Source organism: Callorhinus ursinus, unplaced genomic scaffold, assembly GCF_003265705.2.
Source record: "Callorhinus ursinus isolate GAN/ISIS: 27379988/994484 unplaced genomic scaffold, GSC_fseal_2.0 scaffold61, whole genome shotgun sequence".
Taxonomy (NCBI): Eukaryota; Metazoa; Chordata; class Mammalia; order Carnivora; family Otariidae; genus Callorhinus; species Callorhinus ursinus.
Window position 1 is genome coordinate 2,293,989 of NW_027397123.1, and position 21,540 is coordinate 2,315,528.

At 40.2% G+C, this 21,540-nt stretch overlaps 1 protein-coding gene across 4 annotated transcripts in view; it reads left to right on the top strand.

Annotated features, from left to right (window-relative positions):
* Positions 1 to 3,096: 3,096 nt before the first annotated feature.
* Positions 3,097 to 21,540, top strand: part of ZNF527 (zinc finger protein 527) — a 27,930-nt gene continuing 9,486 nt past the window's right edge. Inside the window, exons 1-5 of one of the 4 annotated variants that reach the window (XM_073885261.1) lie at positions 4,723 to 4,862; positions 4,974 to 5,070; positions 6,738 to 6,812; positions 13,505 to 13,631; positions 14,235 to 14,330. In XM_073885261.1, the coding sequence (XP_073741362.1) occupies positions 5,047 to 5,070; positions 6,738 to 6,812; positions 13,505 to 13,631; positions 14,235 to 14,330 (322 nt within the window). In that variant the 5' untranslated portion in view covers positions 4,723 to 4,862; positions 4,974 to 5,046. Of the gene's footprint in view, positions 3,118 to 3,573; positions 3,752 to 4,722; positions 4,863 to 4,973; positions 5,071 to 6,737; positions 6,813 to 13,504; positions 13,632 to 14,234; positions 14,331 to 21,540 lie in introns of those variants that run through there. The other 3 variants (XM_073885262.1, XM_025854470.2, XM_025854469.2) reach the window with 3 other exon arrangements.

Consider the following 21,540-nt stretch of genomic DNA (forward strand, 5'->3'; position numbering starts at 1 on the left):
AGAGATGGAGCAGGGGTGAAGATGAAATGGGTGAAGGGGGTCAAAAGGTACAAACTTCCAATTATAAAATAAATAAATCATGGGGAGGTAATGTACAGTATGGTGACTATAGTTAATAAAAACTATATTGCATATTTGAAAGTTGCTAAGAGTTAAAAGTTCTATCACAAGAAAAAAGTTTTGTAACTATGTATAGTGATGGATGATAACTAGACTTATTGTGGTGATCATTTCACAATATATACAAGTATTGAATCATTATGTTGTACACCTGAAAATAGTATACTGTATGTCAGTTACATTTCAATTAAAAAAGAGATGACTAATATACCTAACAGTTTATTTTTAAAAAAATCACATACTGTGATTCTCACACTTGTTAGGATATTGAGAACTGTTTTTTGTTTTGTTTTGTTTTTAATTTATTTGAGAGAGAGATAGAGCACAAGCAGGAGGAGGGGCTGAGGGAGAGGGAGAAGCAGACTCCCCGCTGAGCAGGGAGCCTGATGTAGGCCTCAATCCCAGGACCCCAGGATCATGACCTGAGCCAAAGGCAGATGCTTAACCATTTGAGCCACCCAGGCACCCCAGGATATTGAGAACTGTTAAGTCATGGGTGTGATTAGTGGTTCACCATGAAATATTTATATTAGATAACACAAAGTTAGAAAACATATAAATCTGTGTTTTTATCAAAATTACAACAAAATAGGTTAAAACACGAGTTCATCCAAATAACTACATATTAAACTAGACAATAGCTATTTCAGAATTTGAATTGCTTTGTTATTAAGATGCATTGTTACAAAATATGCACCATTTTTTGTCATCTAATAGGATTCCTTTATAAGGAATTAGTAACATTGTTAAGACAAGTTTCTGAGAAGAAAAATAAACTTGGAAAATTATACGAATTAATTTACTTTCCAGCAAATTAAAAAATGATCATATGCTAATCATTTCCCTGTCATCATTTCAGCTTCAAACATGCCTTTCTCTATTCTGTGATACTGGAGCTGGAACTCTGACAAAGACATATCCCAGTCTCCCTTGCTACTGTTATAGTTTGCCAATGGAGGCATTAAAGGGAGATTGGAAGGCAGAAAGGGAGAAGGAACTCACTTCCTGTTTTCCGGTTCTTTCAGTATCTCTAGCAGCAGAAGAGGGCTACAGCTTGCCTGCAAATTCTTTTTGCTTTCCCAGCACCAGACTACTAAACCCTGTTAACAGCCAGGCTGAGACTCCTCTTCAGAGCTCTTAGGTTCTGGTAAATCCATGCCTTTCCCTTTGTTCCCCAAACTCTATGGTGTTAGCTGTTTCTTAAGTTACAAATCTGTCCCCTTTTTGCTCTTTCAGTCATTCAATATTGCATAATCAATTTCCTGTAATTAAATATCCTGTTTGAAATTACCAGTGTAGTTCTGTGTTTTTGATTATATCTTGATGGACATAGTCCTACCACAATTTGTTTTAGCATTGCAACCACTAACTTGGTTGGCATACTTTGAGTAGCTACTTACCTGCTCTGCTGGAGATGATTAGACTCAAACCAGTGTTGGACTAGGTGGTATGAGATAAGAAAAATAAAGGACAAAAAGTCTTCCTATGATCAATTACTGACATATGAAGAGATAGTCATACACATTCAAAGTTTCTCTGAAGGTATACTGTGCCAGTCAAGAAGGGAGTGTAATAGCACTTTAGTATGAAATGTCCCAAGATGATCTCTAACCTGCATTGATAATCAAATACAGGGAAGAGCTGTTCAATGTACTGGTCAAGTAGCAAACCACAATTATCATCCAAAGAATACTTACCTAGTACATTTCCCCATTAAAGCAAACCAACTATTAAATGTTTGTAGAGTCTTAAAAAAAAAAGTGCTTGCCTTATTCTGTAAGTAACAATGCCCAATTTCACAGAATAAACAGCAAATCACTTCAGCCCTATTAGCCAGACTCCTTTTGTTCAAGACTCTCTGGCTTTAGCTATTAGAGGTCTCTTTGTGTGTGTGTGTGTGTGTGTGTGTGTGCGTGTGTGCGTGTGTGTGTGTGTGCGTGCCGCGCACACGGGGGCGGGGGGAGGATTGGAGGAATTATTCTCCAAAGATTGGTTCTCATTTCAAGAACTTCCCCCTTGTTTCCACATACCCCTACTTACCAAGCTCTTGACTTCAGTACACCTTCCAGATCTTCCAGGGTCTGGGGATGCGGATGAATGTTGCTTTGTTCAGAATTTTAACTGTCAAATACTTTCTCCTTGATCAAATTTTAGTTAGGCTCCTCTGGACCCTCTTCTCAACTATGAGGCTTCAACCTTTGGGTTTCAGTGTTTGTCTTTGCATTACCCGGTTTTAGTAAGAATTCTGTCAACTCAGTTTAGCCAGAGCCCTTGATATCTGACTACTCTTCCTATCTAATTAAATTCCTCATCCGTCCAGGCGGTATCTGATCACCCTGGACTGCCCTCAGCAAGAATTCTGTTGGTCAGTCTAGCAAGAATATCCCCCTACCCTTGATGTTTCCCCTTAATTTTCCATCCACTGACTGCCCCGCCCCAACTTGCTCCTTGCACATTTTAAACCGTACTTGTTCTTGCTGTATTGGAACTGAGCCCAGTTCTATGCTGAAGTTTCTTCTCCCCTACTGCGGTTGTTCCTGGATAAATATTAAACAAACAAACAAACAAACAAACCTCTTTAACTGCCATTCAGCTGTGGCTTTCTTTAACATCACTCAGGAGCTCACATTCTTGTCCTCCTGACTGATAGTTTTCTTGAAGCTGGACCCTAACTGAAGTTGTAAGGTGAAAAGGTGGAAGCAGCACCAAGAGAACCCCCAGGGCTCCGGTTATCACATTATAAAGGGCTCTCTCTGGTTCAATGAGCGTCTTCCTAACTACCCTTCTGTGATATCACATTAGGTCTAAGTAGAGAAAGGATATAAAAACGAAGGTAACAGTGACCCGGCCCATGGCCGGGGGTGAGGGATGGCATAGGCGTGCGGGAACAGTTAATCTGGAGTCAGTCACACACAAAGGCACACAAGGAAACCTTTCCCACCCGCCCCACACTAAAGGCAGGGCCAGAAACAAATGAAGCCCCACCGCGTGTCACAGGTAAACCCCTTCGATCTCTAGGGTAAGAACCAAAGAAATGGTCGCCCAAAGTCAGCCACAGTCCCTCTCACAAATCCACAAATACTCTCACATTCTAGGCGTCACACAACGACCCACAATCACGGGACGTGATTTTAAATACAGAAGCTCACTGCACTGACAGAAACCTTTGCTCCGTGATGCGCAGTCATAAAAGTGTGCAGCGACGGTCACACACAGATCGCCACACCTGAGCATTCAATAACAGTCATGGACGCGCGGAGCTTCACGGTTTCCTCACACACAGGTGCCCAGCGGCACTTGAGCGCCCGAGATCTGCTAGGGCTGCACACAGCTCTCAGACCCTCAGCCGCGGCCGCCTGCGCAGGCGCGGAGTAGAGGCGGGCCTTGGGGGTCCTCTGGGAAATGTAGTTCAGCAAAGAAGGCCGCGGCGCAAAGCGTTCTGGGACTCGTGGTTCGCGGGGTCGTAATGAAAAACTGAGCCGCGTCCAGTCCAGCTGGATGTTTCCCCGGCCGAGCTCGAGGTCCCGCGCGCCTCAGTCCCTGCTCAGCTTCACCCCGCGGGGGATTCTGGGAGGGGACGTCGCGGCTCTCGGGTCGCTGGGCGGGTTTCCAGAGCCCGCGGCGCCGGGAGGTGAGTCGGGCCTGGCTGCGCGCGGGAGCCAGAGGTCAGGGCTGGGCTTCGGGTGGACCGGCAGGGACAGGGGTGGGACCGGGGTGGGTGCCTCTGGGGTTACTGTCGAACTAACTATGTGAGAGGCCGTGGTGTGACAGAATGTGATCATGTCTGTCACCGCGTGTGTGCTTATGTGCGACTGTATGTTTCAGGTGTAAAACTGTGTCTGTGTCTCTGCAGGTATAACTGTGTTACTGTATATGGGTTTGTGAGAGACTGCGGGTGTGACATTGTGTGTGTCGCAGTATGAATGTGTGTGATTATGTTTGACCACTTGTCTCTGTGGATATAACAGTGTTTGGAATGTGAGTGACAGCAGGTGTGATTATGTACCTGTGTGCATCTTCTCTCTGCAGGTATAAATTTGTATGAGTTATGATGACAGGACGTGTGACCTAGTGTGGTATGTCACCGTGTGTGAGATTGCGTGGGACTGTCTGAGTAATTGTGTATCATCTATCTTTGCGTTAATGCCACTACATAGGTATTTGACATTACAGATGAGCTTGTGTGACCATGGATAGTGTATGTGTGTGACTGGGTGAAAATTTGTATGTGTATGTGAGATGGAAAGCTTGATTGTGTGGGACCTAGCTTGTGGTTGTGGGCACAGAAAGATTAAAATTACTTGCCCAAGTTCAGACAGTTAATGACAGAACGGGGGTCTCGAACCTAGGCATTTTGGCTCCAGAGTCCTTGCTTTTAATCACTAAACTCTCTTGATCTTTCCCATATTGTGAGAATGAAAAATGGGGGCCCTGGGTTCTAAGGGTTTTGGAGAGGATTGTCCCTGATCTTGGACTAGGAACCTCTAGGATATGGGATCTTTTTTTTTTTTTTTAAAGATTTTATTTATTTATTTGACAGAGACAAAGCGAGAGAGGGAACACAAGCAGGGGGAGTGGGAGAGGGAGAAGCAGGCCTCCCATGGAGCAGGAAGCCCCATGCGGGGCTCAATCCCAGGACCCTGGGGATCATGACCTGAGCCGAAAGCAGACTGCTTAACGACTGAGCCACCCAGGAGCCCCGTAGGATATGGGATCTTGATGTGGGTCTCTTCATTCCCCTTGTGAGTCACAGGACCCAGTCTAAAGGGTCTCACTGTAGTGGGACCATCCTCAAATTGACTGCCTCTGGGGGAGGAAAGCTCAATCCGAAACCCAGTCTTTCTCTCCCTTAGGCCATGGACTTTGAGATTTTAGCTTTGTCTTTGTCAAAAGTCTTCCATGTTTGGTGCTCAGAGAGGCTGATCCATGGCTCTTTTTCTTATGTACCAAGTGAGTTGAATTTTGGTTCTGACTTTCTTAGTTAATAAAGAAAAATGTTCTCATTTCCTTTGCAAATGTGTGTATAGAAAGTAGGCAGGAACAAGGGTAGCACTTCTCTAAGTGGAATTGGCTCATGCAGTCTTGACAGTGAGGAAAGAAATGTTCTGAGAGATGGAGTATCTTGCCCAAGGTCATGTAGCCAGTGAGTGAAGGAGTGGAGAGTTAACATGTGCCTGGGGGTTATATAAAACCCAAGTCTTTAAAATCAGCTTCTTTCAGAGACTGATGTTCATCTCAAACTTGGAAAATACTACCCAAGTGATACACAGCTATTTGCAAACAAATTTAAAAGACATTTCTTTTATGCATATGCTACATAGGGCTCCCAGGTGCAGAGAATACTTCATTGATTCTTCTCTCAGGTTGCAAAGGCTTTTATGGGCAATTTGAAGCTGCATTGCGCTAACGAAATAAATTTCTTAAACAATGAGTTGGCTAGTGCAGAGTAGCCCAGAATTAGGGGGTCATGTATTCTAAATTCTAGGTCAAACACAACTATGCTCACTTTCAGAATGAAGATATGTTGGCTCTGAGGGGACTGTGCAATTTGTTATTGGTTTATATTAAAAATGAGCAATACCTGCCTCAAGCTGTATTCCCGTGAAGTAATAAAGGTAATATCTGCCAGCTCTGAAGATGCTTCTCTAGTAAATATATAGCATTGATTCCCCAGGTTATGTTAAATATTTCATTCAGACATTGTAGGCTCTTGAAAGAGGACCAGGTTTCGAGTCTCATTGCAGTTTTAACTCTTATGATTGAGTTAGTTGTTTAAGCTTTTTGAACCTCAATTTTACTTGTTGGTAAGATGGGGATAATAATACTTATCTTTGTAGTTTTGTGAAGATTAAGTAAGATAATGACATATACAACATGTGTAACATTGCCATTTATATTACAGGAGGCACAGCAAGATTTATTTATTCATTTAACAAATACTTTTTGAGCGCCTGCAAAGATTCTGGCATTACTCTAACACCAGAGATACACCAGTGAACCAAATGAATCCTAGTTCTATTAGATCCTACACTATTGTTTGGGGAGACAACGATAAAGAGAAAAAAACATGTCCAGTGGTGTCAGATGCTAAGAAGAAAAGTAAATCAGGATAAGGGAAAAGAGAAGGGAGGTTCTCTTTAGATAGAATTTTCAGGAAAGTTCCTCTAATGTGGTGACAACTGAGCACAAATAGGAATGAAGAGAGGGAGTGAGCCATGTCCAGGAAGAAGGAAAAGCAAAGGCAACAGCCTTGAAGAAGGAGCGTGCACAGTGTTTGAGGAATTGTAAGAAAACTCCTGTGCCTGGAGTAGGGTGAGCCAAGGGGGATGAGGGTAGGAAATGAAATCTAAGGGGCAGCCAGGTGGCAGATCATAAACCAGCCTGTTGGCCATTTAGATTTTGTTGAGTTTAGGCTATATGTTCTTAATATCAGTCAGGACTTCAGGGTTAAATTCAACTCTGGCCTTTTTCTCAGATCTTGGAAGAGGGTAGGGCTGGCCCATGTAAGGAGGCTGTGGAGACCTTAAAGGGACAAGAGTTCTATCTTTGTGAATCTCAGGTCAGCAACATAGGGCTGGTGTGCCATTCTTTTTTTCCCTTTAATTCTCCCTTCTCAGGACCTTGTTCTCCAAAAGAGAAGATTGAAGAAGGAAGGAAGAATGGCTGTTGGACTATGTAAAGCCATGTCCCAGGTAAGTTGATGTTTTCACTTTGTTTCCAGAAATGCCACCTCATTTTTAGGGACTTTGGGACCTCAGAGAGTCAGAAATAGCCCAATGAGCACTCTCACCACTTCTCTCCCTTAACTACTTCATATGATCTCTCTACAGATCATTTACTATCTTTTTTACTCAGTGCTGTGCTGAAATATATGATGGGAAAGACCTATCCTCTTTAGATGGATCATGATTTGTTATGCTGGAGATCAGTGCAAATGAAATAAAGGACAGAGGTGTGATTATTTTTTTTTTAAAGATTTATTTATTTGAGAGAGAGAGAATGAGAGATAGAGAGCACGAGAGGGAAGAGGGTCAGAGGGAGAAGCAGACTCCCTGCTGAGCAGGGAGCCCGATGTGGGACTCGATCCCGGGACTCCAGGATCATGACCTGAGCCGAAGGCAGTCACTTAACCGACTGAGCCACCCAGGCGCCCCCAGAGGTGTGATTATTGAGTGCCGTATTAAATAGTAAGGTCCAGGATGGCCTCCCTGAGGAAGTGACATTTAAGCAAGGAAAAGCCTCAGTGAAAGTAGGGGGTAGGTTTTGTGGAGATCTGGAGAAGAGCTTTAAAAGGAGAAGGAATGGATGCCTGGTGGCACAGTCGGTTAAGCGTCTGCCTTCGGCTCAGGTCGTGATCCCAGGGTCCTGGGATTGAGTGCCACATCGGGCTCCCTGATCAGCGGGGAGCCTGCTTCTCCCTCTCCATCTCCCTCTGTCTTTGCCCCTGCTTGTGCTCCCTCTGTCAAATAGATAAATAAATAAAATCTTTAAAAAAAAAAAGGGAGAAGGACTAGCAAATATGAAGTTGCTGAGGTGGGAAGATGTCTGATGTATTCTAGGAATATCACTGAGCCAGGATCCTTAGAAGGAAATGAGCACTAGGAGATCAGAGGAACAGCTGGGGAACAAGTTATGTGGGCCCTTGAAACTCATGACCAGAACTTTGAGTTTTGTTCTGAGGGTGAAGGAGAGTCATTGGAGTGTTTGTGATTTAATGCGATTTCTATTTTAAAAGGAAAATAGAAAGGAAGTAAGGGTGGAGCAGGGAGATCAGTCGGGAGACTACTACAGTAATCCGGGTGGAAGGTGGTAGCTGCCTGGGCCGTGGTGGAGGCACTGGAGCTGGTGGGATTTGGGGTATATGTTGAAGATAGAAAATACGGGATTTGGCCAGGGACTGGTTGTGGAGTGTGAGAGAAAGAAAGTCAAGGATAACAACAAAGATTTTTGCCCTGGGCAACTGTACAGATGACCTTACCATTTACTGAGATGGAAAGACAGGGCAGAATGATGAGATGGGAACAAAAATTGATCTATTAAGTTTGAGAGACCTGTTGGATATCCAAGTGCAATAGTGATTAGATACCTGGAGTCAGGATTGGAGGTATGCATTTGAGAATCATTAGTGTACTTAAAGCCATAGGATGGCATAGGATTATCTGGAGGGTAGGATTGTGAGTGTAGATAGGAAAGATGCCCAAGGACTGAGTTTTGAGGATTCAATATCTAGAGGCTGAGAAGAAGAGGAGGAACCAGCAAAAGAGACCGAGAAGGACTGATGTGGAAGGAAAACCAGAAGAGTATGCGTCCTAGAAGTCAGGAGTATACAAAGTGTTTCATAGAGGGTATGATAAACTGAATTAAATTCTTCTGAGAGAGAGTGAGGAAGATGAAGACTGAGAACTGACCATTGGATTTGGTAACATGGAAGCTACTGATATTCTTGACAAAAGCTACTTGATAGAATGGTTGGGATGAAAGCATTGCAGTGGGGGCACAAGGGAAGAGTGGGCCTAAAAGATAAGAACAGAGATGAGTTTAGACCTGTGCTCTCCAATGAGGTACCCAGTAGCCACATAAGACTGCTCTGAATTAAGACACGCTATAAGTATAAAATATATACCAGATTTTAAAGATTCAGTACAAAAAAAGAATGTAAAGCATCTCATTAATAATTTTTATATTGAGTACATGTTGAAATAACATTTTAGATAGAATGGATTAAATATATTAAATTTGTTTCTTTTTTTAAAGTTATTGATTTATTTATTTATTTAGAGAGCAAGAGCACAAGAGCAGGGAGAGGGAGAAGCAGACCCCCTGCAGAGCAGGGAGCCTGACTTGGGGCCCGATCCCAGGACCCTGGGATCATGACCTGAGCCAAAGGCAGACACTTAACTGACTGAGCCACCCAGGCAGGCGCCCCTAAATTTACTTATTTCTGCTTACTTTCTTTTTCTTTTTGCAATATAACCTAGTGATTCAGCATGACATTTGGTCTTAAACATCTGTAAAATGGGTTTCATACTTTTTTTTTAACAAGTTTTTTTTTTTTAATTTTTTTAAATGTTTTATTTATTTATTCACGAGAGTCAGAGAGAGAGAACCAGAGGGAGAAGCAGGCTCACCACAGAGCAGGGAGCCCGATGCGGGACTCGATCCCAGGACCCCGGGATCATGACCCGAGCCGAAGGCAGATGCTTAACCATCTGAGCCACCCAGGCGCCCTTTTTTTAACAAGTTTTACAGTGAGATTGAGATAATATCAAAATGCTCATTAGGGTGTCTGGCGTGTAGTAATTGGTCAATAAATATAGCAGTTATTCTTGTTTTGTTTTCATTAAATCTATTTACTTTTTTAATGTGGCTTCTGAAAAATTTTAGTATGAGGTTTACATTGTTTTTCTATTGGACATTGCTGATTTAAACAACTCTTTGGAAGAATTTTGTTTTGTTTTGTTTTTAAGATTTTATTTCTTTATTTGACAGAGAGAGACACAAGAGGGAGCACAAGCAGAGGGAGTGGGAGAGGGAGAAGCAGGCTTCCCGCCGAGCAGGGAGCCCGATGCGGGGCTCGATCCCAGGACCCTGGGATCATGACCTGAGCCGGAGGCAGACGCTTAACGACTGAGCCACCCAGGCGCCCCTGGAAGAATTTTGTTTTTAAGAGGAGTAGAAAAATAGAACAATAACTACAGTGAGCTTATGGAAGGGAATTGATCTATTTATAAGATGAAAGATATTACATCAATTTGTATACTGATAGAAATAATTTAGGAAAGTGAGAAAATATTGATAATATAAGAGAGATATCTTATTTCCCTGATAATTACAAGGGAGAGAGGTGACAATGTCTTTGTGTGGACAAGTGGAGGGAATGGCCATAGATAGGAGCCTAGAGTTTCATGCATAGTAACAGAGGGAAGACAGAATATATGAATATAGGTACAGTTCAGCAAGGACCTGTGGTGAGCAAGACGAGGAAGTTCAAAGTGAGGACAGGGAAGGAATTGGTGGTATTTTGAGAGAGAGGCAGAATCTATGAAATAGTCACGGGTGAACGGGAAAGTGAATTTATTACGGAAGTGTAGTGGTGCTTTTGTGGAATCTCTGGTCATATCCTAGAAGTACATTGGATCAACGTGTTTATCAGTTAGGGTTCCGGCAAGAAACTCCAAAGGGAAGTGTTTCCAAGTTATAAATCAGTATATAGAGAACTGTAAAGGATAGTGCTATACCCAGGGACTTATAATAGTAAAACTTAGACCTGAACCCAGAGATAGAGATCTGAGTGGGGAGGGCCTCTGACAGGCGTTGTGACCTGTGATCGAAGGACAGACACCACACAGGGTGGTGCTGCAAGGAGGGTGCCAAGGGAGTAAATATTGTGCTTCACTTGCCTCCCTCCCATCTCCTGCATGTGGCTGAACCCAACTGAAAATGGGGTCAGGTAAGGCAGTCTATTAATGCAGTCAATAGAGGTCAGTGTCCCAGGACACAGAGAGGTGTAGAGGGGCACATGGGAGTTATATAACTATGTACTTGTGTGAGGTTTTTTGTCTCTAGCCACATTCATCCGTATATCTACTATGTAGAATAACCATATTTGTCTTTTTTTTTTTCAATTTGACAAACAGCTGTATACTTTTAATTTGAAAGCACAAGCAAAAGAGATTATTTCCTAGGTAAATATAAAATATAAAAACTAGCTCAAAAAGTAGAAAACTAAATAGACCAATGCTCAAAAAAGAGTTAACATAGCAGGCCTGAAGATGCTGTGTTTAGAAGAATCCACTCGCAGGTTGGCTTTTGGCTGGCATCTGAGATCTTGGCACTAGATCTGTTCTCTGCACTGATAGATATTTCATGATTTTTAATAAAAAAATGAGACCATAATCTGCAAAATGGAACTCTGCCATTTTAAGCATTGAGTACTCTTCCTTCCTATGGATATATTACAAGAAAGTTTACCATTTATTTACTGAGTGGCAAATATTTACTGTTTATAGTGTGACAGGTTTTATATAGACACCAGATATTCATGAGCTTGTAAAACAGATATCCTTCCCCTCATACAGCTTATAGTCCAGTGGTGTAAACTAACTGTTTTTTATTTTATTTTATTTATTAAAAAGATTGTATGTATTTATTTGACAGAGAGAGAGCGAGAGGGAGAGAGCACACAAGCAGGAGTGGCAGGCAGAGGGAGAGGGAAAAGCAGTCTCCCTGCTCAGTAGGGAGTGGGGCTCGATTGCAGGACCCTGGGATAATGCACTGGGCTGAAGGCAGATGCTTAACCAACTGAGCCACCCAGGTGCCCCTTTATTTTTAAAAATATTTTATTTAATTTATTTTAGAGAGCATGAGCAAGGAGAGGGAGAGTAGCAGACTCCCCACTGAGTGTGGAGCCCTATGTGGGGCTCGATCCCATGACCCTGAGATCATGACCTGAGCCGAAATCAAGAGTCAGATGTTCAACCCATTGTGCCACCCAGGTGCCCCTAAACTTATTTTTTTTTTCAAATTTTTTTATTGTTATGTTAATCACCATATATTACATCATTAGTTTTTGATGCAGTGTTCCATGATTGATTGTTTGTTCATAACACCCAGTGCTCCATGCAGAACGTGCCCTCTTTAATACCCATCACCAGGCTGACCCATCCCCCCACCCCCCTACCCTCTAGAACCCTCAGTTTGTTTTTCAGAGTCCATCATCTCTCATGGTTCGTCTCCCCCTCTGACATACTCCCCTTTTCTTCCTCTCCTGTTATCTTCTTCTTTTCCTTTTTTCTTAAAATATGTTGTGTTATTTGTTTCAGAAGTACAGATCTGTGATTCAACAGTCTTGCACAATTCACACCGCTCACCGTAGCACATACCCTCCCCAATGTCTATCACCCAGCCATCCCATCCCTCCCACCCCCAACCACTCCAGTAACACTCAGTTTGTTTCCTGAGATTAAGAATTCCTCATATCAGTGAGGTCATGTGATACATGTCTTTCTCTGATTGACTTATTTCACTCAGCATAACACCCTCCAGTTCCATCCACGTCGTTGCAAATGGCAAGATCTCATTCCTTTTGATGGCTGCATAATATTCCATTGTGTATATATACCACATCTTCTTTATCCATTCATCTGTCGATGGGCATCTTGGCTCTTTCCACAGTTTGGCTATTGTGGACATTGCTGCTATAAACATTGGGGTACACGTACCCCTTCGGGTCCCTACATTTGTATCTTTGGGGTAAATACCCAGTAGTGCAATTGCTGGATCGAACGGTAGCTCTAATTTCAACTGTTTGAGGAACCTCCATACTGTTTTCCAGAGGGGTTGCACCAGCTTGCATTCCCACCAACAGTGTAGGAGGGTTCCCCTTTCTCCACATCCCCGCCAACATCTGTCGTTCCCTGACTTGTTAATTTTAGCCATTCTGACGGGTGTGAGGTGGTATCTCATTGAGGTTTTGATTTGGATTTCCCTGATGCCGAGTGATGTTGAGCACTTTTTCATGTGCCTGTTGGCCATTTGGATGTCTTCTTTGGAGAAATGTCTGTTCATGTCCTAAACTTATTTTTTGACATTAAAGTTTTTTTCCAGATTTTTCATATAACCTTCCAATGAAAATTCTATCTAAATCACTTCACATATGCTTCATTATTTCTTCAGGACACATTTTTACAAGTTTCTCCTTACATATAAAGTCTGAGTTTCAGACCGTACCCTTTTGTTAGAGCCCAATTCAAGGCCTTCCCTCACTACTCTGACCCATCTGATATCTCATTTTGGGGAGTGTAATGGAATCATCCCTATGAGAATTTATTTTTATTTATTTTATTTATTTATTTTAAAGATTTTATTTATTTGAGAGAGAGAATGAGAGAGAGAGAAAGAGCACATGAGGGGGGGAGGGTCAGAGGGAGAAGCAGACTCCCTGCCGAACAGGGAGCCCGATGTGGGACTCGATCCCAGGACTCCAGGATCATGACCTGAGCCGAAGGCAGTCGCTTAACCAACTGAGCCACCCAGGCACCCCCTATGAGAATTTATTGATACATAGTATGTGTAATATAAAATAGCCTTGCTCACATACTTTCATGTTATAAACTCATGTTTCATGTCATAAGCTAATTTTTTTCCTGTGTATATGTCTTTTTTTATTCACAAAAATGTGAAATTTTCAAGGGGTGAGTCTATTTCTAATATTTCTCTTTCTCTCAAAATATTTGACAAACCTGGGCATGTACATGCTCCCCAGTAGTTATTTTCCTTGGGCCACATAGAGCTTTGAACTCTGCCAGAATTTCATCTTTTCTGCTAGAACCATATGGGAGCACTTGGCAAACGAGACCTTTTTTTTTTTTTTTTTTTTTTTAAGGGTCTGGTGACCTTCAGAGATGTGGCTCTAGATTTTTCTCAAGAGGAATGGGAATGGCTGGACCAGTCTCAGAAGGATTTATACAGAGATGTCATGTTGGAGAACTACAGGAACTTGGTATGGCTTGGTAAGGATGTCTCCCCCATAATTCAGAATCTTCCCTCTGGGGTATTTTTGTTTCCTCCATTGGGAATATCTAGGTCATCTTAAGTGCTTTAGCTGAATTTCTACTTACTGCTCCCAGGAAATAATTTGAAGTAGTTTCAAAGAGTTAGAAATTAGTAGTTCCCATTGCTGTAGAATGAGGTAGGAATTTGTTAAATTGCAAATTATGGGGTCCCACTCTAGATCTACAGAATCAGAAACTCAGGAAATAGGCCCAGTAGTCTGGGTTTTAATGAGCCCTCCAAATGACTCTGATGCCCATTAAAGTTTGAGAACCACTGTGGTTTCTGATTCAGTAGGTCTGGGTTGAGGCCTAAGATTTTGCATTTCTAATAAGATCCTAGGTGGTGGTGCTTCTGCTCTAGCACTTTGAGAACCACTGTTATGGAAGAAGCTTCATCTTCATCCTTCATACAAGCATCATTCTATTCTCTGGCCTTTCCTCAAATTTCTTTTCTTGACTTATGAACAAGAGATTGAGATTGAGTCCTAGAAAGGCTATAGCAAGTTGATTGTCTCCCTGTTTGGCACTTTCTTGCTCTCATTTTTCTTCTCCTATAAACAGGACTCTCCATTTCTAAGCCCAACATGATCTCCTTATTGGAGCAAGGGAAGGAACCTTGGATGGTGGAGAAAGAGATGTCAGATGGTCAGTGTGCTGGTGAGTGACAGGGAACTGGGCAAGGAGGGCTGTTGTAGGGTGTCAGGCCAAGGCCAAGAGGTCATGAGAAGGCTGCCCTGCACTTGAGGAGGCTGCCCTGGGCTTGGCGGGGGTGGGTTTCTCCCTATTGCTATCAAATTATACACTTGTGATTCTTCTGCGTATAACCTGAATCTCAGTCCTTCCCAGCTCTTCTTTCCCTTTTAGGGTCAGAAATATATACATTTCCAGGTTACGTTTTAGAGTTTTTATTTTTATGAAAGTTGTTATCAAACTTATGCATGCACATTGTTTAAAGAATCAGGTAGTTTTACAAGGCTTATTCCCTTAAAAAAGGCGGTCTCTTGTCCTTCTCCTCAATGTCGCTCTCCTTAGAAGGATTGACTTTCTTTGCTTTTGCAGCCTTTTTTTTTGATGTTTCCTTCATTTCTTTAACAAATATGGTTATGTTGCTATTTCTTAATTGTTTTTCTAGGTTTAGTCCTCATCCAATATCTTTAAAAAAAAAATAAGAATTTAGTACTTTCTTACCCTGAATCAAATATATGTGTGCAGGTGTGCACCTGTCCTGTGCGCGTGCATGCGCATGCACACATACACACACTTCCCATCTGCCTATCTCACCGGTATCATAATTTTGACTGAATCACTGTTCAGTGTTTACAATATTATGGCTATTAAGTGCTAGTCACAGCCGTGCTGTGTATATACCAAGATTGTTTTTTCTATGTGATTTTTTATTTTTCCTGGAGTTAATAATTTGGGGGGTTATTTGTTTTTTTCCTTAGTTTTCTATATACATATTCCTAACTCAATTCCCAACTCCCCATCAATTGTCTAAGTCTCTTAAGACACTCAGACCCATTAAAGTAATCTGTTGATTTTGTTGTCTTGGAGAAATCTTTCCCAGAGTCTTCAGATATGCTTCACTCTGGATAAATGGCTCATTACATCTGCTTGCACCCAATTTGGGTTTATCTGCTGTTTTGTCATGATTAGATGGAAGTAATGCATTTTTGGAAAGAGTGCCACAGAAATAATGTTATGTTCCTCTCAGTGCAACATACCGGAGGAGTCATAATATTGGTATGTCTTACTATGGATGATAATTTTGATCACTTGGTAAAGGTGGTGTCTGCCTGATTTCTCCATTGTAAAGTTATTATTTTTCTGTTTGTAATTAATAAATATCTTGGGGGAGATACTTTGAGACTATTCAGTTTCTTCTGAAACTTTTCCCTACTAATTTTAGCATCCATTGGCCCAGTGGGTCTTGTCTGCAACAGTTATTTATTTATTTTTTTAAGATATTATTTATTTATTTATTTGACAGATAGAGAGCAGAAGTAGGTAGAGTGGAGGCAGAAGGAAGGGAGAAGCAGGCTTTCTGCTGAGCAGGGAGCCTGATGCGGGGCTCGATCCCAGGACCCTGGGCTCTTGACCTGAGCCGAAGGCAGCCGCTTAACCGACTGAGCCACCCAGGTGCCCCTCTGCAACAGTTATTAATGTGGTATTGGCCTAATATTGATTTTTTTCCATTTCCCTTCTTTCTTTATGTATATTAATTAGGATTGTCCTATAGAGAAGAGCTGTTCCTTCTCTATTTATATATTCAATTATCTCTTTATAAATCATGGATTTTAATTTTTCCTGTGAGGTAGATCCAGTGAATCATTTTTTGCTCAAGTTCTTCTGCTTTGACCATTGGGATCTCCTTCCAGTTGGTTTCTTTCACCTTTTAACATGCCCCCATTCATTTTTGAGCCTTTCTTTCCTTCCTGGTTCCAGGTATTCTGGGTTCATCTTGTTTTCCTTGCCCTACCCTTGAATCAACTGTTTCTCCTAGGAGCTCTGGTTCCTTTTATTGGGAAATGATGTTTAGAAACCAAGGTCTGGGTGCTATGTGTGCTCATTGCCACTTATAGGTCTTATAGGACTAAAATCAAGATGTCAGCACCCTGCCTTACTGGTTAATGCCGTAGGGGAGAATCTGTTTCTTGCCTTTTTCTACTTTTTAAGATCTTTCTTCATCCTTTTATTTTCAATTTTTAAAAATCACTTTTTAAAGTGTGGCATTTATATGCAGTATAGAATTGAGTTTTGCTCTGTGAACCAATCTGAATATCATTTTTCAAGTTAATAGGTGAAAGTCCAATTACATTTTTGATATGTTTGGGCTTAATTCTGTATATTTTTTTGACATTTTCTGGTTTTTACAGTTTTTATTATTTTATTTTTTTTAAAGAGAGATTTTCCATTTTTTTTTTATGTTAGTCACCATACAGTTTTTGATGTGTTATAACGATGAATCATGGTTTTTACGGTTTTTAAAAAAGACTTTCACTTATCTATTTCCCTAGCCTTTTATTTTGGTCATTTACTACTATAGTTTTGTAATAACTAGGAAGGTTTTTCTTTTATTTATTTATTTATTTATTTTGAGAGATAGAATGAGATAGAGAGAGTGTGAAGGGGGAGGGTCAGAGGGAGAAGCAGACTCCCTGCTGAGCAGGGAGTTCAATGTGGGACTCGATCCCGGGACTCCAGGATCATGACCGGAGTTGAAGGCTCCTAACCAACTGAACCACCCAGGCGCCCAGGAAGGTTTTTCTTTTATTCTCGTATTATAGTGCTCTGTTTCTGTAGACAATATTTATTCCTTCTATTACTTGATTAGTTGACTTTAACGATTTTTTTACTTGTTACAGATGAGTCAGTAAGTAGGCTTGTTTTACCTCCCACCTTCTCTTCCCAAATTTTGTTAGTTGTACACTTTTCATATTGTCAAGGCATATTATATTTACATGCTCTTCTGTCACATTTATCCCAACCTTTCATTTCATCTTTGTTCTATAGTTAAATATGTTCAGTGCTTTCCACAGGTCCTTTTGCTGAAATTTCTCTAGATATCTCTTGGTTGGCTGAAGTTTGTCCTCTCGCAGTTTCCTCACAAAGAGTTCACGCAAATAATGTCCCCCCCAAGTTCTAACTTGTTCATAACTGGCCGTTCTTTGCTAAAGTTTATTGTAGTATAGTATTAATGTTGAATAGTGTTATGAAGAAGTCTGATACCAACTTGATATTTTCCTTTCTGTATAATTAGCTTTATATTTTGTTCTGGTCTCCTGGTAGGCTCTTTCTTTAATTTTAAAGTTATTTTGTTAGAGTACATCTCAATCTTGACCATGTTGGATCACTTTTTCCTGGCACGTATATTATCTTTCAGGATGGAGAATCAAGTTTTTATTTCAGGAAATATTTTTGTTCTTTTTTTGTTGAGAAAGTTAAGAATATAGGAAAGTAAAGGGAATGATACAGCAAATGCCTACCACCCAGAATTGATCATTATTAATATTTTGACACATTTTTGTTTTTTTGATGAAAGAGATATACTATCTTAAGCACAAATTCTGTTTCTCATTCTCAGTTCACTTTCCCTCATCTACCTCTTGCTCTGAGAAGCAACAACAATCATCAGTCATAAATCATATGTCCTTCCAATTCATTTTTAAGCATATTTTGTAAACATTTGTGCATCTGTTTAAAAAAGTGTTTTTATTTTTTCAGAGGTAGTATTCTTTACATTTTGTTCTGCAACTTGCCTGTATTACTCAACATTTTTCTGAGATTTGTCCTTGGTAAATCTGTTATGTAATATAGTTCCATTTTTTAAACTGCTATCTAGTGTTTCATGTTTTGAATTTGCCACATTTTATTTAACTCTTTCCCTACTACTGATGGCCATTTAGATTGTTTCTATTCTTTGCTGTCTCATGTAGTAGCAGGGTATGTTTCCATGTACATGCACATAAGAGTTTGTCAAGGATTTGTACATAGTAATAAAATTGCTGGAGTGTAGGAGTGCACACTTTTACTAGATACTCAAATTGTTCTTGAAAGTGATAGTATCAGTTCATACCTCTAGTAACAATGTCTGAGATTTTCTGTTTCCTTATTCTCTTGATATTCTCCAATTTAAGTTTGTGATATTGCCCTTGATAATTTTTTGCCAGTATGATGGAAGAGAAATGCTCTTGAAATTGTTTTAATTTGCCTAGTAAGACTGAGCATTTTTCCAGAAATGAATTAACCGTTCAGTTTTTCTCTTGTGTGACTTGCCTGCTCATATTTTTAACCCATTCTTTGAGGTAAGGTTATTTGTCTTTTTCTTATCAATTTGTAGAACTTTATATATTGAGGATTAATCATTTTTCTATAATGTGTGTTTTTGTTATGTTTTCCCAGGCTGTCCCTTGCCTTTTACCTTTGTAATGCCTTCTCTCACCCAGAAGTTTTTCATGATAGTGTCAAATTCACCCATCTTTTCCATTACTGTTTGTTCTTTACTGTACTCTTGTTTACGAAATCTTCCCCTAACGGAGATCATACAGATACTCTCCTGTATTATTTTTTAATAGTTTTAAGGTTCAGTTTTTCAGTCTTCTCCTATAATCCATCTGGACTTTAATTTTAAAATATGATGTAGTAGGCTTTTTTTTTCCCCACATGGAGTTTTCCCAGTACTGTATATTAATCCATTTCTTCTCTATTGATTGTAATGCCACCTCTGTAATATGCCAAGTCCTTAGGTTTGCAAGAATCTTATTTCTGTCCTCTGTTTTTTTGTTCCACTGACCATTTACTTATTCTTAAGCCAGTGCTATGCTGTTTTCCATACTATATATCTTTATTTCCTTTTCAGTGTTTCATTATTGTTGGTATATAGAAAAAGTATTTATTTGCATATATTTATCATCTGTCTGGTCGGTTTATTGTACTCTCTTACTCAATTGTCTGAGTGTATTAGTCAACATAAAGCTAATTACTTTAACAAAGCCTCAGTGAATAAAAACAATCTAGATTGTTCCTTGTACATGTCACAATCCTGTGTGAGGTTATCTGGGGCTTCTGTTGCAAACTGTCATTCAGATATGCAGTCGTATTTCCTCTGTTGGCTGCGTCATCCCTTAGGACTCACTATTGCCTTGAGGTTCTGTGCTGAATCCTCTGAAACCAGCCAGTGAAAAAGAGAGGGAGGAGATAGAGACACACACACACACACACACACACACACACACACACACACACACACACACACGATAAAAATGGATGGGGATCTCTAAGGACATTTTTAACAGACTAGTTTGGAAGTAGCATTTGTGACATCTGTTACTTCTGATTGGCCAGAATTCAGTCACTTAGCTGCACAGGAGTCTGGGATATAGATTCCTCTGTACCTGGATGGATAAGGCAAAATGTTTGCTGGATGTAGTGACCTTTCCGTATTTATGTTCCCTCTTATCTTTTCTTGTTTTCAATTCTACTTTATCAACTACAGTTTCCATATCTATGTTGAACAATTGCTATAACTTTTTCTTCTTTCTGATATCACAGGGCATTTTCAGGTGTTTCACACTAAATGTACCTTTTTTTTTTTCCTATTCCTAGCTCTATGTATTGTACCTATGGGTGTATATATTTTAAGCATGAGAGGCTTTTGGATTTTATATATTTTCAGCATCTGTTAAGGCAATTATTTTTTTTCTCTTTTACATTTTTTCTTCCATAAAATTTATAGAAGAAAAATTCTGTAAGAATTTATAGTAAAGATTTCCTATTGCTGAACTATTTTTGTATTTCTCAATTGCATACTTGGTCGTGGGTATTCATTAAATATGCTGCTTGATTCAATTTTTAATATTAAAGAATGTTGCCTGTTATCCATGGGGGAGATTGGTCTGTTATAAGGGTAGTGAAATAGATCAGTGGAACAATAGAAAAAGTACAGAAATATACCCGTGTGTATATGAGAACCTAATATTTGATAACAAGGTGGTTTTTTAAATTAGTGGTATGAAGAGATTTTCTTAAAAGTTAAGATAGTATTTGTATAATACTGAATTTTGGAAAGTTTTTCTTAAAATGACATCAAGGCCAGACTCTATAATGGAAAAATGGGAGATCTGACTTCATAACATGTTTTCAAAAATTTTATTGAAAGCACTGTAAATGAAGATGACATGTGACAATAAAAAGTGATGACTTGAAAAAAAAAAGTGATGATCTGAGGGAAAAAAATACTATAAAGCCTTAAGCCCTAAATTTATAAATGACTTCTATAAATCACTTAAAAGAAAATGCTAGTGCAGGCTGCCTGGGTGGCTCAGCTGTTAAGCATCTGTCTTCGGCTCAGATCGTGGTCCCAGGGTCCTGGGATCAAGCCCCGCATCGGGCTCTGTGCTCTGTGGGAAGCCTGCTTCTCCCTCTCCCACTTTCCCTGCCTGTGTTCCCTCTCTTACGGTCTCTCTCTTTGTCAAATAAATAAATAAAATCTTAAAAAAAATGCTAGTGCAATTAAAATATGTGTAAAAGATACAAATAAAGAATTCACCAAAGAAGAAACCACAAAATACAAAGCTGGTACATATACATATATGAAAGTGCTCTATTTTACAATCAGAAAATTGCAAATTATAAAATAATGAGGTACTCTTTACTTAAAGGGGCAAAAATTTTAGAATGATACTAATCAGTGTAGATTAGTTTGAAGACATGTACTTTATGTTCTGGTATGTATGCAGATTGATAAAAATTACCTTGGAGGGCAGTTTGACAATGGATATTAATATTTAAAATATGTACATTTAGGGGCACCTGGGTGGCTCAGTCGGTTAAGCAGCTGCCTTCAGCTCAGGTCATGATCCTGGGGTCCTGGGATCGAGCCCCACGTCCAGCTCCCTGCTTGGTGGAGAACCTGCTTCTCCCTCTCCTCTGCCACTCTGCCTACTTGTGCTCTCTATCTCTGTCAAATAAATAAATAAAATCTTAAAAAAATAAAATAAAGTAAAATATGTACATTTATAGTTTATTTAACACTTCTTTTAGAAATGTGTCTTATAGAAATATAAAATTATGGGTGCCTGGGTGGCTCAGTTAGTTGAGTGTCCAACTCTTTGTTTTGGCTCAGGTCATGATCTTGGGGTTCTGAGATCGAGCCTCATGTGGGGCTCCTCGCTCAGCACGGAGTCTGCTTGAGATTCTCTCTCTGTCCCTCCTCCAGTGTCCTCCCCTCCCCCCCGCTCATGTGTTCATGTGCGTGCTCTTTCTCTCCCAAATAAGTAAATAAAATCTAAAAAAAAAAAAAAAAAGAAAATCCTATGCCGTCCTATGGCTTTAAGTACACTAATGATTCTCAAATGCATACCTCCAA